The sequence below is a fragment of the Trachypithecus francoisi genome, unplaced genomic scaffold (assembly GCF_009764315.1).
Source record: "Trachypithecus francoisi isolate TF-2019V2 unplaced genomic scaffold, Tfra_2.0 Lachesis_group9, whole genome shotgun sequence".
Lineage (NCBI taxonomy): Eukaryota > Metazoa > Chordata > Mammalia > Primates > Cercopithecidae > Trachypithecus > Trachypithecus francoisi.
Window position 1 is genome coordinate 25,310,193 of NW_022681474.1, and position 17,170 is coordinate 25,327,362.

A 17,170-nucleotide genomic window follows, 5' to 3' on the forward strand; every position below is an offset into this window, starting at 1 on the left:
ACCACTACTTTTATAAATGACGACAGCATTGTCTATTTTAAGTGATTTATGGCTAAACATATATAGTCACATCTATATATCTATCTATGTGTATACTATGGGAAACACTTCCTTTTCAGCACACACTGGATTTCTTCAAGGCAAAGCTTTAATGCAGTAAGCAAGATTTCACTGTCCAGTATGTAGTGTGCATAGAGGGGCCTCATGAGTTACAATATAAATGCCTATTTGAGAGACTGGTTATGAAATCAAGGTTTTTTTAATATTGGCAAAAGTTGGTTTATCCAGTATTCTATCAAATGGAACTTAGACATTATCATAGCTGGTCAGTTCTCTTTTCCTGCTATCCCAGTCCTTAGCTAATTGAGACCCAAAGAGAAGTAAAATGGGGAGACATAGACAATGTTACACCTAAAATGTTTGCGTATCACAGCGTCTCTTTGGAGAGTATTTATATGTATCAAATGTGGCTGGGTCATTCTAAGTCTGTTCTCACTCATTTTGAGGTGGTAGTTTGATGATGCCTACCCATCATGTGCCATAGTACTGGAAAGTATGCTGGACAGAGTTCCTGGTACTAGAGTTCTAGTACTAGTTCCACTACTGGCATTGTAACGACCTACTTAAGTGATTTTGGGTGAACTACAACTTCTGCAGAACAATGTATACATTCATTTACTCATGATTTCTTATTGAGCCCTCACCCAGAACAGGAAAGTAAACAGGCAATCACAATGCAGTGTTCAAAGTGATTAATGATGGAAACACAGGATCACCCAGCAAGGCTCCCGGCACAGATCTGGATCAGAAAAATATTCCTGAAATCAGTGATTAACAAGCTAGGACCTAGAGTAAATAAGATAAATTGTCTGGTCAAAGAAGGTTCAGACAGGATGGAGGCGGAGAAGTGGTTCTGAGAAAGACCACTGTGTATAAAAGCCAGAGGAGGGACAACATGGTAAGTTCCAGAACCGAAAGCTTTCAGAATGGCTAATGACCAGAATGCCACAGAACACTGAACACTCAGGCTATGCAAGTACTGAGGAGCCCAGTGCTCATGGACATTATTAGCCCAGTTAAGGATTTTGGACTTTATTTTAATGGCAACAAAGAGCCATTGAAGGTACTCAGAGAAGGGAGGGAACATTACACATTTTCACTTAAGAGAACTCGTGTGGCAGAGTGGAGAACAGATTGGAAATGTTTAGCACCAGACACAGAAGACCAAAAGGGGGTTGCTGTAGTAACCTGGGTGAGATGTGAAGGTGCCCTGAAACAGAGATGTGGTGTTCGGGATTGGCTCGAGGCACTTTGCAAGGAGAACCACCAGCACATGTGTGAGTATTTTTGAATGACTACATTACTTGAAAAAGGAAGAAGGCTACACTAAGGATGAGGCCAGGTTTCTGGCTTAGACAGCTGCAAGTAAAAGGGTGCCACTCACAGGAATGGAGAACCCAAGAAGTGGAGCGGTTTTGCTTGAAGAAAAGGAATCAATCCTATTCTTGTTTTTAAAATTGTGGTGAAATACAAATATGAAATTTACCATCTTCATCATTTTTAAGTGTAGAGTTCAGTGGCATTAAATGTATTCACATTTTTGTGGTGCTGTCCATCCATAGAAATCGTTTCATTTAGCAAAACTAAAAGTACACCAATTAAACAATAATTCCTACTCCTTCTTCATGCAAACTCCTGGCAATCACTATTCTTTGTCCCTATGAATCTGATGACTCTAGATCCCTCATATATGTGGAATCATATAGCATTTGTCCTTTTGCAAATGCATTGCACTTAGCACGATGTCCTCAAGGTTCATTCATGTTGTAGCATGTGTCACAATTTCCTCCCTTAAGGACGAAGAATATTCCATTGTCTGTAAAGACCACATTTTGTTTATCCTTTCAACCCTGGATGGACAGTTGGTTGCATCTGCCTTTTGGTTAACATGAATAATGTTGCTAAGAATGTGGGTGTACAGATACCTCTTTGAGTCCCTGATTTCAATTCTTTTGGATATGTACCTAGAAGTGGAGTTACTGAATCATATGGCAATTATATTTTTAGTTTTTTTTGTTTTTTTTTTGGAGACAATCTCACTCTATCACCCAGGCTGGAGTGCAATGGTGTGATCTCGGCTCACTGCAACCTCCACCTCCTGGCTTCAAGCAATTCTCCTGCCTCAGTCTCCTGAGTAGCTGGGACTACAGGTGCACACCACCACACCTAGCTAATTTTTGTATTTGCAGTAGAGACATGGTTTCACCATGTTAGCCAAGCTGGTCTCGAACTCCTGACCTCAGGCAATCCACCTGCCTCAGCCTCCCAAAGTGTTGGGATTACAGGTGTGAGCCACCACACCCATTTTCTATTTTTAATTTTTTTGAGAAACTGCCATATCTTTTTCTGTAGCAGCTGTACCATTTAATATTCCCATAACCAATGCACAGGAGTTCCAATTTCTCCACATCCTGGCCAACACTTGTTATTTTCTGTTTGTTGATAGTAGCCATCCTAATGGGTGTGAGGTGCTGTCTCATTGTGCTTTTTATGTGCATGTCCCTAATGATGAGCAACTTCGAGCATCTTTTTTGTGTGCTTATTGGCCACTTGCATATTTTCTTTGGAGATATCCACGTCCTTCTCCCATTTTTTGATCGGGTTGTTTTCTTGATGCTGAGTTACACAAGTTCTTCATATATTCTGGATATTAACCCCTTATCAGATATTATTTGAAAATAGTTTCTCCCATTCTATGGGTTGCCTTTTCACTCTGTTGATTGTGTGCTTTGATGCACAAAAGTTTTAAATTGTGATGCAATCCAATGTATCTATTTTGTTGCCTGTGCTGTTTGCTGTCGGTGTCGTACCCAATAACTCATTACCAAATATCATAAAGCTTTTGCCCTGTGTTTTCTTCTAGGAGTTTTGTAGTTGTAGCTCTTACATTTAGGTCTTGATACATTGAGTTTATTTTTATCTAGGGTATAAAATTATGGTCCCAGTTCATTCTTTTTCATGTAGATATAAATTTTTCCTAGCATCATTTGTTGAAATTGGTTCTTTATTTGTAATACAAAGGAATTCAAGCAGATGGTCTTTAAATCCTTTCTGGCACTTAATGTTTTCTGATTCTACTTCCTTATGTTAGCTCTAAAATAACTAAATTCCAGTTTGAAGTTGTGTCTCCTCAGTCTTTATGTTAGAATCTAATGACTAACTGTATTTACTTCATGTATGTCATCTGTGATTGTATTATGTTCCCTTCAAACATCACTTTTTCAGACCGAAGAATTCAGATCTTGTTTAGTCTTTCTCCACACATGTCCTCAGGCCATTCTGGGATCATTCTCTTACCTCTTCTGGACTTCCTCTTGTTTATTATACTCTCCTTAAAATGTGTTGATAAGTATTATGAAAGCTATAAGTATGCACCATCATTTTATATTACTATAGATAGGTTAATTTATCATTATTTTCCATTTCAGTCTTATGCAGCAAGTATTTTAGTCTCTTAACTACATTAGCATATTGGGCCAATGCTTTGAGGGAAGGACCTGCAGGGAGCCCCCAGATCATCTTTCTCAGTCAGGACCCAGAGCTCAAAGTTTCTCATTTTAGTTTGTAGCATTTTGGGGCTGGGCGTGGTGGCTCACACCTGTAATCCTAGCACTTTGGGGGGTTGAGGTGAGAAGATGACACCAGGAGTTCAAGACCAGCCTAGGCAACAGAGCAAGACCCCCCATCTCTACACAAAATGTTAAAAAAATGAGCCATGCATGGTGTTGTGCACCTGTAGTCCCAGCTACTTGGGAAGCTGAGGAAGGAAGATCACTTGAGCCCAGGGGTCTGAGGCTGCAGTGAGATGTGATCATGCTACTGCACTCCAGCCTGGGTAACTGAGCAAGACCCTTAATAATAGTAATAATAATAATAATACATCCTAACATTTTTCATTTATAGTTAAAAATGCAAACTTTGCTTTGGACTAGTATTGCATTTTCTTTAAGGCCTGGTATAGGATCAATTTGTACAAGTGTTCTATTAAATCTTGGAAAGGCACACTCTGCTTACTATTTAAATAAACATTGATCATATGCATGCTATATGCAAAGTGTTGTTCCAGAAGATCAGGATAAACAATGGATGGAATGAATAAATATTTTCTGAATAGACAAAAAGATATATTTCCTGTAGAAAGCAGAGTTTGATTATCTTTTGGTTCAATTTTATAAATTATATTGTACAGTTTTATCCTTATTCTTTTTTTAGCTATATGATCTATCACAGATGAAGAGTAGTATGTTAGAAGTTTCCCACTATATTATTTTTGTTTTCTAATTTTTTTTTTTTTTTGAGACGGAGTCTCACGCCCTCGCCAAGGCTGGAGTGCAGTGTGGTGATCTTGGCTCACTGCAAGCTCTGCCTCCCAGGTTCTCGCCATTCTGCTGCCTCAGCCTCCCTAGTAGCTGGGACTACAGGCACCCGCTACCATGTCTGGCTAATTTTTTGTATTTTTAGTAGATACGGGGTTTCACCATGTTAGCCAGGACAGTCTCGATCTCCTGACCTCATGATCTGCCCGCCTCGGCCTCCCAAAGTGCTGGGATTACAGGCGTGAGCCACCATGATGGGTCTTTGTCTTGTAATTTTATATTAAATAACTTTGTTTTATGTTTTATATCCACTACTGATTTTTTAATCTCACTTTTATTGCTCTTTAGCTTTTGATCCTAATTTGATATTAAGATTACTATGAATTATCAAACATGGTCTTGGCAGAAAAAAAATTCTGGACACTCCTGATAGTTTTAAAGGAGACAAATGAAGGAACTACTTTCACAAGTATAATTAGGGTTAAGGGAATAAGCAAGAGATGATGAGGTCCCCAGAGATTAGCAATATTGGGAAACCTTCACTATCACTAGGTCCAAAAGGCAAGGCAAAGAAATAGATTTTTATAGCTACTATATTCGCCCTTATTTCTGACATCATGTTTTATGTTTTATGCTTTCTGCTTATTTTTCTATGTTGTTCATTTCTTTGTATAGATTTTAAAAACTATTTATAAATAGTTATTTTAAAGATAAATTTACTATAGTTATTTAGATATTTAGCAATTTTGCTTCCACAATTCTTTCCCTTTCTGATGTTTCTAAGATCAATAAGAGGTTATAGACTCCCCTCTCTAATAAGCTTTTTTTTTTTTGAGACTGAATCTCACTCTGTCGCCCAGGCTGAAGTACAGTGGAGTGATCTCTGGAGTCACTGCAACCTCCACCTCCTGGGTTCAAGTGATTCTCTTGCCCCAGCCTCCCAAGTAGCTGGGATTATAGGTGCGTGCCATCATGCTCATCTAATTTTTGTATTTTTAGTAGAGACAGTGTTTCACCATGTTGGACAGGCTGGTCTTGAACCCCTGACCTCAAGTGATCCACCCGGCCTCCCAAAGTGCTGGGATTACAGGCATGAGCCACCACACCTGGCCAAAGCCTCTCTTTTTTAAGACTCACTTTGTCATTACATTCAATTTTAACCACATTTGTCATTTAGAGTTATATACATATTGAATCTGTTTCAGTGTGTGCTGTCAATTTCTCATAATAAAGCTTACCTGTCCTTATGATTTTATTTGATTCATTTCTCAAATTAACCAGAGTAGATTTTTCAGTTAAAATTTTTTATACACAGTTAATTTTTTTAAAGGTATATCCAATAGTGATATGCTTTGAGACCTTACCTTACCTGTGAATAGGTTTGTTGCCTTCAAACATACATGACAATTTAACTGGGTTTGGAATTGCTGCATCATAATATTTCTGCTTAAATATCTATAGAAGTGATGCCAGGCACGGTGGCTCACGCCTGTAATCCGGCACTTTTGAAGGCCGAGGCAGGTGGATCACCTGAGGTCAGGAGTTCGAGACCAGCCTGGCCAACATGACAAAACCCATCTCTACTAAAAATACAAAAAAATTAGCCAGGCATAGTGGTACATGCCCGTAATCCCAGCTACTTGGGAGGCTGAGGCAGGAGAATCACTTGAACCCTGGAGGCAGAGGTTGCAGTGAGCCGAGGTTACACCATCACACTCCAGCCTGGGCAACAATAGCGTAACTCCATCTCAAAAAAACAAAAACAAAAAACATATCAATGAAGCTTGCTTTTGTAGTGTTCAAGCCTGATTTCCATTATTTTACATATATGATTTTTTTTCTATGTTAAGGTAGAATTTTTTATCCCGAGTTTGAAATTTTTGCCAAAATATGTCTAAGTCCCCCTCTCCACTCTACTACACAGGCAAGACTTTTGATCTCCAGAGTCATGGTTTTTTCCCTTAATTCAGGAAGCTAGTTTTTTCCATTATACTTTAGATTCTTGTTTTTGTTTCACTTAATCTTTTTTCCCCATGAATACTTATTTTTAGACCATCTCTGTTCTTTCTATGCAGTGTTTCATAATTTTGGTTTTTAAGGCTCATCATGGAATGCAGAGGACTCTGTCTTGGCCTGGTTTTAATGAATAGATGAAGCCTACAGGGTGCCCTTTGCCTGTTTTCCCATCAATTGAGAGGGCAATGGACTCCTTTAGCCCAATTTTGGATGACGAAGAGACTTTCCCATAATGCAGTATTGCAACGCTAGAGTTCTATCTTCTCCTGATCCCACTGATTTATATAAGAAGAAGGTGATAGAAGTTCACAGCTTTCTAAGGGGCACTTCATTGTCTGTGGCCTGGGTGACTTGTGGAAATTTGTTTCTTCCTCTCTTCCCCTTGCCCCAGGGTCCTCTTTTTCTCCTTTTCTTATCAACCTCTTTGACATATCAGTCCATTTTAAATAGCCCCATCTCCTCAGCTCATCTCCATCATTTCACCTGCTGCACCTGACTTCTGTTTCCACCATTCTGCCAAAATAGTCCTTGTAGAATTTGACATTGACCTCTCAACTTCTAAATCCTGCAGAGGCATTTTCAGTCCTTTTTAACTTGACCTCTGGGTGGGAATCCACACTGTTGATTGCCCCCTCTTCCTATAAACTCCTTTATCCCTTGGTTTCCAAACCGCTCCCCTCTGTTCTCCAAATTACCAGACCAACCTTCACCTTTACCACTTTCCTCAGCTTATTTCTTTTTTCTTTTCTTTTTTTTTTTTTTTTGAGGCGGAGTCTCGCTCTGTCACCCGGACTGGAGTGCAGTGGCCAGATCTCAGCTCCCTGCAAGCTCCGCCTCTCGAGTTCCCGCCATTCTCCTGCCTCAGCCTCCCGAGTAGCTGGGACTACAGGCGCCCGCCACCTCGCCCGGCTAGTTTTTTTGTATTTTTAGTAGAGACGGGGTTTCACCGTGTTAGCCAGGATGGTCTCGATCTCCTGACCTCGTGATCCGCCCGTCTCGGCCTCCCAAAGTGCTGGGATTACAGGCTTGAGCCACCGCGCCCGGCCTCCTCAGCTTATTTCAATACTAAACTTGCCTTCTGTTTTCTGTCTTGTTCTCTTGAAAATCTCCCTGAGCACTCTCACTTATGACTAATGTTTCAGCTGCCTCCTTATTTGCTTATGAATCCCAAATCTGTTTCTAATTCTGACCTGTCTTCTGAATTCCTGCTTGTACTTCTGACAGCTTCCAAGCACATCCAACTATACTGCCCACATTCCACTTTGGGGAGTGTTAAGTTTGAGAATCTGAAAAAAGAGTAACCTTCCGAAAATGTAGAAATACACTACATTCTGCATATAATTGCAGGGAGTTAATGGACTGCCTGAAGCCCACCTGTCTTCTGAATCCATGGACCCCAGGTTAATAACGCTTGAGCTAGAATAAGCAGGATCAAATCCAGACAGCCCCACTTGGCATTAGAGATTCTTCTATTTTACACAAGCACATGGCCTTTGGTTATGAATTTGTTCTTCCTCAGATACTGTCCCTTGTGCTCTGGGTTGTATAACTTTGTTAGACCATAATTTTGTACTCATTTGCTCTGGTTTGGGCCTTTTGTCTGGATTCTGGTTTGGGAAATGCTGTTTTGACCTATTGGTATCCATATTCTTCAAATGGCTAGATTTAGAGGAAATCTCAAATTTTCTAATTCTGTTAATTTTCAAGGTGTCAATAAAATAACTTGTTTCTCTTTATGTCCTTAAGAAATTTTAAAAAACTGCTTCCTCTTGCTTTAACCTAGTATAGCCAACTCTGCTCTACATCTGCTACCAGTTTTCTCACACCAGACCTTCACCTGTTCCCACCACAGTAGATTAAAGCAACAACCTGTGGGTGAACTAAAGTAACCTGACCCTCATTGGAATACCACGCAAACACAGCACAAAAGTTAACTTCCATTGCTGAGCAGAACCTCCATTTCCCAGATCTACCTTAACATCATTCAACCAACCGCCCATCTGTAATACAGTCGGGCTCCTTCACTGTGGTCTTGCAGGTTTCCTCTATTACTATGAAAACTTCCATTTTATAATTCAACTTATTTAACTGGTAATCTTCCTCCATCCCTTCTGACATAGCCTCCTTCTTAAATTGTTTTCATCATTGGCAACTCTACAAAAACTGAAAAGGTATACCAGGTGGGTCTTCAAATTCAGTGAATGCAGAAGTGGTTTAATTTTCTTATAGCCTAGGAGATATCTGGTCTGAAAGCTTGATTCTTGGAACCTCTAGAAAGAGAGATGATTCCACGAAGATTCAAACTTTCTCTCTGTTCACATATCCCAACAAATTATTACAAGTGAACGCTCTTCTGATTGCAAGTGCAGGGTTTTGAGAAAATCTGTCCATTCCAGAAGCAGAATTTCCCCCAAGGGCTCTGATCTGCCTTAGCCATGACATTTTTGGGCAGTACTGCCCACTTCTGACCAGAACACAATATTAGGGCAGAACTAGTATCTTTGAGGCCAGTGCTGGAAGATAGGTTAAATCTTTTTCACTGCCTAATTATTTTCTATTTTGGTTGATTTATTTACATCTTAACTCTTATTATCTAGCCAGATCTACCATATCCACCTCTTCCTCCTGCCTGGATTCTAGATTCTGCCGTCTTTTCAGGTGCTACCTGTATTTCTTGTTGTATTAGTCTGTTCTTACACTGCTATGAAGAAATAGGTGAGACTGGGTAATTTATAAAGGAAAAAGGTTTAATTGACTCACAGTTCTGTGGGGCTTGGGAGGCCTCAGGAAACTTACAATCATGGCAGTAAGCACCTCTTTGCAGGGCAGCAGGAGAGAGACTGAATACCCAGCAAAGTGGCGGGGAAGCCCCTTATAAAACCATCAGATCTCGTGAGAACTAACTCACCATCAAGAGAACAGGATGGGGGAAACTGCCCCCCGTGATTCAATTATCTCCACCTGGTCCCTCCCACAATGTGTGGGGATTATAAGAACTGCAATTGAAGATGAAATTTGTTTGGGGACACAGCCAAACCTTATCATTTGTCTACTTTGTATATCAACTCTTGCCTGCCTTGACCTCTATCTGCTAGACCCAGCCAGCTTAACCAGACATGTCTTATTTTATATTAGTTACAGTGGCAAACTCTTAAAAACTTAACAATGAATAAGAAAGCTATCTCCTAATATTCTTGTATTGAAAGCATATAATCATGAAGAAGTTTAAAAAATTTCCCACAGTTAGAAAACTCCATTTATATGTAGATTTTGACAAAATTGCACCTTATTCTGTTATTAAAACAATGTAACCATCAATAGCAATTTATACACTTATTTTTACTTTCCATCATCATAAGAATATTTTTTTAGACAAGGTCATGCATTGTCATTGTATGTCAGAAACACGATTGAAATATCCAAACCCATAAACACACTTTATTTAAGTTTTGTTTGTTGAGTAAAGTTTTAACATGCATCTCAACTGTGGAAAGCCCAAATCAATATGCCTTTGACCTGGTACCAGTAGGAGGAAGGTGTTAATTACCGTGTTGCCATGAGGTTTATGGACTGGCATTAACATCTCAGCAGGAGCAAAAGTAGCACAATAGCAACTTCTGAGAATGGATGAAGGAAAGTATCATTACACAGAGATTTGTTTCCAGTAAGAAAACGTTATGCGTTTTATTTTAGGGATACTGAACAAACATTATTTTTAAAGAACATTATGCTATTAGTAGCATAAATATCTTGCCATCTTTATGATCTGTGCAATTAAAACACAAGTACTTCTTGGTGTGGCAATTCAAGGAAAGTATTTGGTTAATATGTTAATTCATCTTTTAAATCTATTATAGCCACGCCGCAGTCAGCATTTTTAAGGTTTAGTGAACACAGCTGCATTTTGAGAACACTCCCAGCAAGGCTGAGAAACTAATTGCACTCAGTATCTATTTAAATTACTTTTTAAAATCTTTTCAATAATTGTAAATATACTGTTTTCTGAATGCAACAACTACATACTCCAAAGTTCGTTTTTTCAAATTAATCATTTTGGCCAATTTTCCTGATAGAATCCATGCTGAGAGGGTTTTGTTTAGAAAATTTGGTTTAGAGCCATTGGGGAAATCTTAATGAGAAATCTAAGCATTTTAGGTCAGAGACTCTGGAAAAGTTTTAGATATTACTTATTTAGAGAAAATTGGTAAGAACTGTGTATATTTAAAACATTTTCGGAGCCACATACTTTAGAGTTAAGTATTAACTGAAACTTTTTTATGAAAAATAGTTATGGCCTGCCTGAATTCTAATGGTAAATGAAAGGAAGGAACCAAAAGATTAAAATGATAGGACTACAGGATATGGTTCATGATTGGTTTAAAGTGAATGAGCAGGAGCGTTAATAAGTTAGCCTGTTCCAGTTATTGCCAGATTGCTTAATATATATCTGTGTATCAGGTGAACAAAGGCCAAAAGTATTTGCAAATATGCTGCCATCTAAATGTGATACTGCTTCTGTGAAAAAGGATTTTTTTTTTGAGTCATCACTGAAGGAAGGGATAAATCATAACTTTACAATGGAAACTTAGCTGATGTTAACTTCTGAAAATATTTCTGGAAAAAAACAAGTTAATTAACATACCTGTAAGTAATGAACCAGTTCCACGTGTAAATATTGTAATCTAAATTATTATCAGAATTTTTTGCAAAGATTCTTATTCTAATAGAATATTCTCTTATATATCTTGAGTGCATATCACACATTCTTCCATTTTAATCACAAAAATAGAATTTATAAAGGTTAATTTTATAAACTTTACAAAGGGTATTCATAAATAATCAAGTCAATGACAAGTTTTTCAAGGAAACAAATTATTTAGCAAGGAATTATTTGTAAGTTGTTTCTTTTTATACTAGTCTCTGGCACCTCTTTATTTCATCAAAACAGTTTGATATAATATATTTTTTCTAGAACATACTTTAATAAAGAGGAACTTCTTTAGAATTAGCTAGAACATTAAAAAATTAGAACTAATAGAACACAAAACAAAAAATTATTTTAATGTTCTCATTTAGCTTAATGCAGTATTTAAATTAGTATAGTAATGAGATTGTTATTTATTAAAAAATCAAACGAAGCCAAGAGAAAACAATGTTTAGGGAACAAAAGAGCATTAAAAATACTTTGGTTTCAAACATTGTTTTAAATGGGATGAATATAATGGTATGTAGACATAACTTTATTTAATTAAATAATAATAATAATTATTATTATTTTTTGAGACAGAGGCTTGCTCTGTCACCCAGGCTGGAGTGTAGTGGTGTGATCTCGGCTCACTTCAAGCTCCGCCTCGCAGGTTCACGCCATTCTCCTGCCTCAGCCCCCCGAGTAGCTGGGACTACAGGTGCCCGCCACCACGACTGGCTAAGTTTTTGTGTTTTTTAGTAGAGACAGTGTTCACCGTGTTAGCCAGGGTGGTCTCAATCTCCTGACCTCGTGATCCGCCTGCCTCGGCCTCCCAAAGTGCTGGGAATTAAATAATTATTTTAAAGTTTGCTACTTAAGTATGTATTGTCGTTTGAGAAAAAAATGATGATTGTATTTTGATATAAGACTATAAATTTCTTAAGACTTGGATCATACTTTACAACTCATTTTTACTTTCTTCTCTCTTCTGCTCTTCTCCTGAAGGTTGTAAGCATTCAGCTCACCAGTTTGCACATCTTAGGCATTCTTCCAATATTGGGTTTTATATTTAAAAGAACCATCAAATAAACTGGATTTTGTCCTTAGTGAACAAATAGCCTGTGTGAACACTGAGTACCAGGTCAGGTACATGACGGGTGTTAAATCAGTGCTTTCTAAATCCAAAAACTTGCCTTTTTCCTAGTATAGAATTTCCTTGGCCCTAATATTGATCTCATACAAGGGAATAGGAAAAAAATCCATGATTCATTTTGCATAATTAGTGTATTCTAAAGTTAAATCATTGTAGATTTTGTCTAGTTTAGACTCTGGTACTAAAACTAGCAAATGGTTTGAATTCCTATTAGACTTTGGATGGGAAAATAATAATACTTCACAGTTTTTGCATTAAAATTCTGATTTTTTTTCTCTTTGGTGTATGAAAGCTGAAAATAGAAAACTTTTTCATGAACAAGAGGTTGAAAAGTGCCTTGTAGCCCTTTTGGGTTCGGAAAATGATGGAACTAAAATTGCTGCTTCCCAAGCTATTTCAGCAATGTGTGAGAATTCAGGCAGCAAAGATTTTTTCAATAATCAGGGTAAGCCAACTGGAAACAACTCTTTTAAGCATTTTTAGGTTACCATATTTTAGTGCACATGGGCATTTTAAAAGTCACATTTTTTACCTTTCTCTTTCTGTAGGGATTCCACAGTTAATTCAGTTGCTAAAAAGTGACAATGAAGAGGTACGGGAAGCGGCAGCTCTAGCCCTGGCAAACCTAACCACTTGCAACCCTGCTAATGCAAAGTAAGTTCAGAGATCCTCACCCAACACTGACTTGTGGAATAATTCACAGTCCAAGATGTTCTCATGCTAAATTATTAACTTTCACGATAGTCTGTGAATTGCTTCAGATGGTCTATTGTGGGGTTATTCTTCAGAATCCTTTATGAAAATAGAATCATTGGATGGGCCTGTTTTCCAAAAATATTACAAAATCTTAACTGTTTCTGAGTTTGTTGGGAAAATGTGTAGGCCATTTGATTTCAGGGACCAGGAGGACTCTCGCAGAAGCTTCTACAAATAAGACTGAAAAGTGCTGGAAATGTTAAAGACAAGATCGGATGAGCATTTGATAAATCTGGAAAAATGCTTAAAGATCCATCTTAAAAGGGTATGAACATCAGATAATATAGAAACATTTAAAAGGTCAGTGGCTCACACCTGTAATCTCAGCACTTTGGGAGGCTGAGCTGGGCGGATCATGTGAGGTCGGGAGTTCAAGACTAGCCTGGCCAACATGGTGAAGCCCTGTCTGTACCAAAAATACAAAAAATTAGCTAGGCGTGGTGGCAGGCGCCTGTAATCCCAGCTATTAAGGAGGCTGAGGCAGGAGAATCGCTTGAACTCGGGACTTGGAGGTGGCAGTGAGCCGAGATCGTGCCATTGCACTCCAGCCTGGGCCACAGAGCGAGGCTTCACTTCAAACAAACAAACAAACGAACAAATAAACAAACAAACCAAAGCATATTATGAGCAAATACTGTGAAGAAAAGTTAAGGAATAGGAATGCCTTCTGTATCCCAAGCACTCTGGTATGTAATTTATACTCATTTTAAAAATTATCAGAATAATCTGCCAGCAGTTGAGGAAACTGAGACTTTTCAAGCTTACTTAATTTTCCTGGCTATGCATTTTTATCAAAATAGCTGAGCTGGAAATCAATGCAGGTCTGTCAGACTCCAAAGTCTGTGTTCTTTCCTCTACAGGAGATAAAGACCACCTTATAAAACAGTAAGAATTTCTTGAAGACAACTTCCATAAATAAAATAGTTATTTGCCTTCCCTCCAACTCATTTGGTATGTTAGTTAGCTTTCATTTATTATTGCTTTGTGATATCGTGGCTAAAATGACTCTTTTCTAACTTGAAATAAGTCTCCCTTGGCCTCCATCACATACTTAATAGTTCTTAGCCTTTCTTTCCCTTTCTGTTCTCCCACACAAATATTTTATAAGATCCTAATGGAATGACTGCAAATCTAACTGTCTGATAAAAACAAAACAGAAATGCATAAGTGTCAAAACAAAACTGTGTTCCTTTAATAGCTACAATCTTTGACATAGTAATTTCCTAAATTAAGGGTCATCATTATCTCTATGAAAGCACACACACTTCTGGAATATTGAATCCTTGTAAGTAGCAATTTGAAAATAGCATATTCAGTGATTTTTCCAGTATGGTCGCGCGGTGCAAAAAAATCTCATCAGAGACACTAAACCATTTCTCTCTCCAGTCCATTTAGATTTGTATATGATCTAGAATACTTTAACAGGCCTCCAGAGTATATAGGTGTCTTGATTTGATGTGAGTTTGCCTGGCTTATATTTTTTGTTTTATTTTACATAAAATCATAGAAAATTAGGAGGGTAAGTAGTTCTAAAAGGGGCTGCCTTCAGATTTGCTCTCTCAGTTTAATTATCTATTTTACAGATTTTTATCATCTGACTCATAGTTCCATTTTGTTACCATAGAAAGGTCAGTCAGGACTAAATGATGCCTGACTTCTCTAGTACAGTCGACTTTATTTACATAATTTAACTTTATTCTTTGTAAATTTTTAATTGTAGTTATTTCTTTAACCTATTATATATAGTCCATTCTGTTTCTTTTTTTTTAATTTTGTATTTTGTAAGGGAAATGGGAATGAATGAATGAAAGTGGCTTTCTGAATGTTTCTTGAGGTCTATATAATTTTTACTTGGTATTTTCTGAGCTAAAAAAATATTGAAGATGAATACTTTTGAAGAGGATGTGGAATCAAATTTGACAGATTTATGCCAAATGCTGAAGACTGAAGTTGCAAAAGATTCTAGAGTCAATCAAAAGGAATGAACACGAATAAGCCACATAGTCCTTCTAGAAGCCTCCTTGAGTTTAATTAGTAATGCCAAATATAACGGAAGTGACAACAAATGTGATTGGTTATTTTTAATAAAATAATTTTCTACTCAGATCATCTTTTAAAAATTGTTAGCTTAAACTCAGCATTGGTGAGTATTTCTGGCATCACTTTTAGTAGCTGTCCATTCAATCATCTCCCCAGGAAGCATCGTGGCTTTGCTGCTGGCGTGGTTGGAATCAAGGTTTTCTAACTATTTTTCTGTCACACATAAGTAGTATAGGAGGCAAAAACCCAAAGTTAACTTCCTCCAGGTGCATTTGGTAGCTATTTGAATATTTGATCATTGCTATCCTAATTTTTAAAAATGCACGTAAGCATTGCAAATACCAATTTTGTGTATGTTAAAATGTAACCCTTCTCCTACAGCCCTTCTCCTACACGCATATCTTAATGTGCCTAAAATGAATTTTTAAACTCTAATTCTTAAACTCAAGGCATCTTCTGGAATTGGAGGCTCATTTCATGCATTGAGTAATCGCTGGTGTTGTCATGGTAACATATAATGTTGGTGCAATTTCCTTTATGTAATAGATTTTTGCTTGGAAAATTGTGGGTAGATCAAAATTTTCTAAATTAAATAATCAGCCCAGGGAAGGAGAAATGTACTTTGTGGTAACCCTTGTTGTAAAAATAACAAATGCTTTTTTTCATTAAAATATTTTTATAATCTAAAAATAGAATTTTATAATCTTTATGTAAATTATAGTCTAATGTATCTGATTTCAGATTTTCACACATCTTGCTTTCTCATAACAAAAAAATACACTCAAATGTAATAAGATAGTATGATGATGAGCAATTTTAGTAGCAATCATAAATAAATAATCAGACCATTCATAGCCCTATGTAGAAGATTTCCAACTTTATTAAAGTAATCTGATCATCACCTTAATTCATGCCAAAAGATCTTACCTATTTGGTATTCTTTATGAATGAGGTTTCCTAGATATTCAAGTTTAGTGGGTTTTTAAAAATTTACTTTTTTAATCCAAAAAAGTTTTAAAAATTTGTGATAAGTTTGAATTTAAATCTTCTAAAATCCTTCCTTCTCAACCTTCTGTTTTTTTTGTTTTTTTTTTTTTTTCAGATAGGATCTCACTCTATTGCTCAGGCTGAAGTGCAATGGTGCAATCGTAGCTCACTGCAGCCTAAATCTCCTGGGCTCTAGCGATCCTCCTGCCTCAGCCTTGCAAGTAGCTGAGATTACAGGCATGCACCACCCCACCCAGTTAATTTTTCTTTTCTTTCTTTCTTTTTTTTTTTTAGAGATGGGGTCTTACCATGTTGCCCACGCTGGTCTCTCAAACTCCTGAGCTCAAGCAGTCCTCCTACCTTGACCTCCCAAAGTGCTGGGATTACAGGTTTGAGCCTCTGCATTGAGCTCCTTCTCAGCCTTTTGAACTGATTACGCTATTATTGAACTTTGGTGGGGAAAGTTATGGTTGCCATTTTGACTAAGTGGCTGCCATGTGACCCTTGGTGGTGTTCTCAGGACCCCTCGGGGAAGAGGTTCTGCTTGTCCCACTCACTGGGTATAAATTTGGGGGGACAGCTCCTTTGACCTTCGATGCATTTTGCTGATTCCTTATCAAGCTTCTGAGAGCTGTCAGTTTTTCATTTTCACTGCTATCAGTGGATCTGACTGGCAGAGCTCTAACTTCCTCCCTGCCAGAGTTCCTTTCAAATCCTTTCTGTCCATGAAAAGCTTGGACACCAGCTTTATCAAATTTTACATAAAAGCCACACAGGAAGGCCTGTTGCCTCTTCTGTAAGTACATCGTTTTTGCTTCTCAGAGGCCATTCCCCACCCCGACAGATAATTCTCATGTTGTGGTTATGTGAAATTTCCAGGTATTTGAGTTATGGATACGTGAGATGGTAGTTTAAAAGTTATTAACAAAAGGAATCCTTTTACTTACAAATGGGCTAATGTTGTAGAGTAAAACAGACAAAATATATCCTGGAAGTAAATTCCGCTTCCGGGAGTGCTTTGCCTTAGGTCTTTGTAGTGATACCCTCTTGCCTGCAAAATCTCTTCCCAGGCAGCCTGTGGTTCCCTCCCTCACCCCGTTTACATCTCTGTTACAATGTCACCTTGGTGAAGCGACTTAGCATTACCACACGGCT

The 17,170-nt window shown here is 37.8% G+C and overlaps 1 protein-coding gene across 3 annotated transcripts in view; it reads left to right on the top strand.

The window, feature by feature from the left end:
* The window catches only part of ARMC3 (armadillo repeat containing 3), a 129,334-nt gene that overhangs the window by 58,648 nt on the left and 53,516 nt on the right, over positions 1–17,170 (top strand). For all 3 annotated transcript variants that reach the window (XM_033209121.1, XM_033209122.1, XM_033209123.1), the window contains 2 exons: positions 12,525–12,677; positions 12,781–12,886. In XM_033209121.1, the coding sequence (XP_033065012.1) occupies positions 12,525–12,677; positions 12,781–12,886 (259 nt within the window). The remainder of the gene's footprint in view (positions 1–12,524; positions 12,678–12,780; positions 12,887–17,170) is intronic.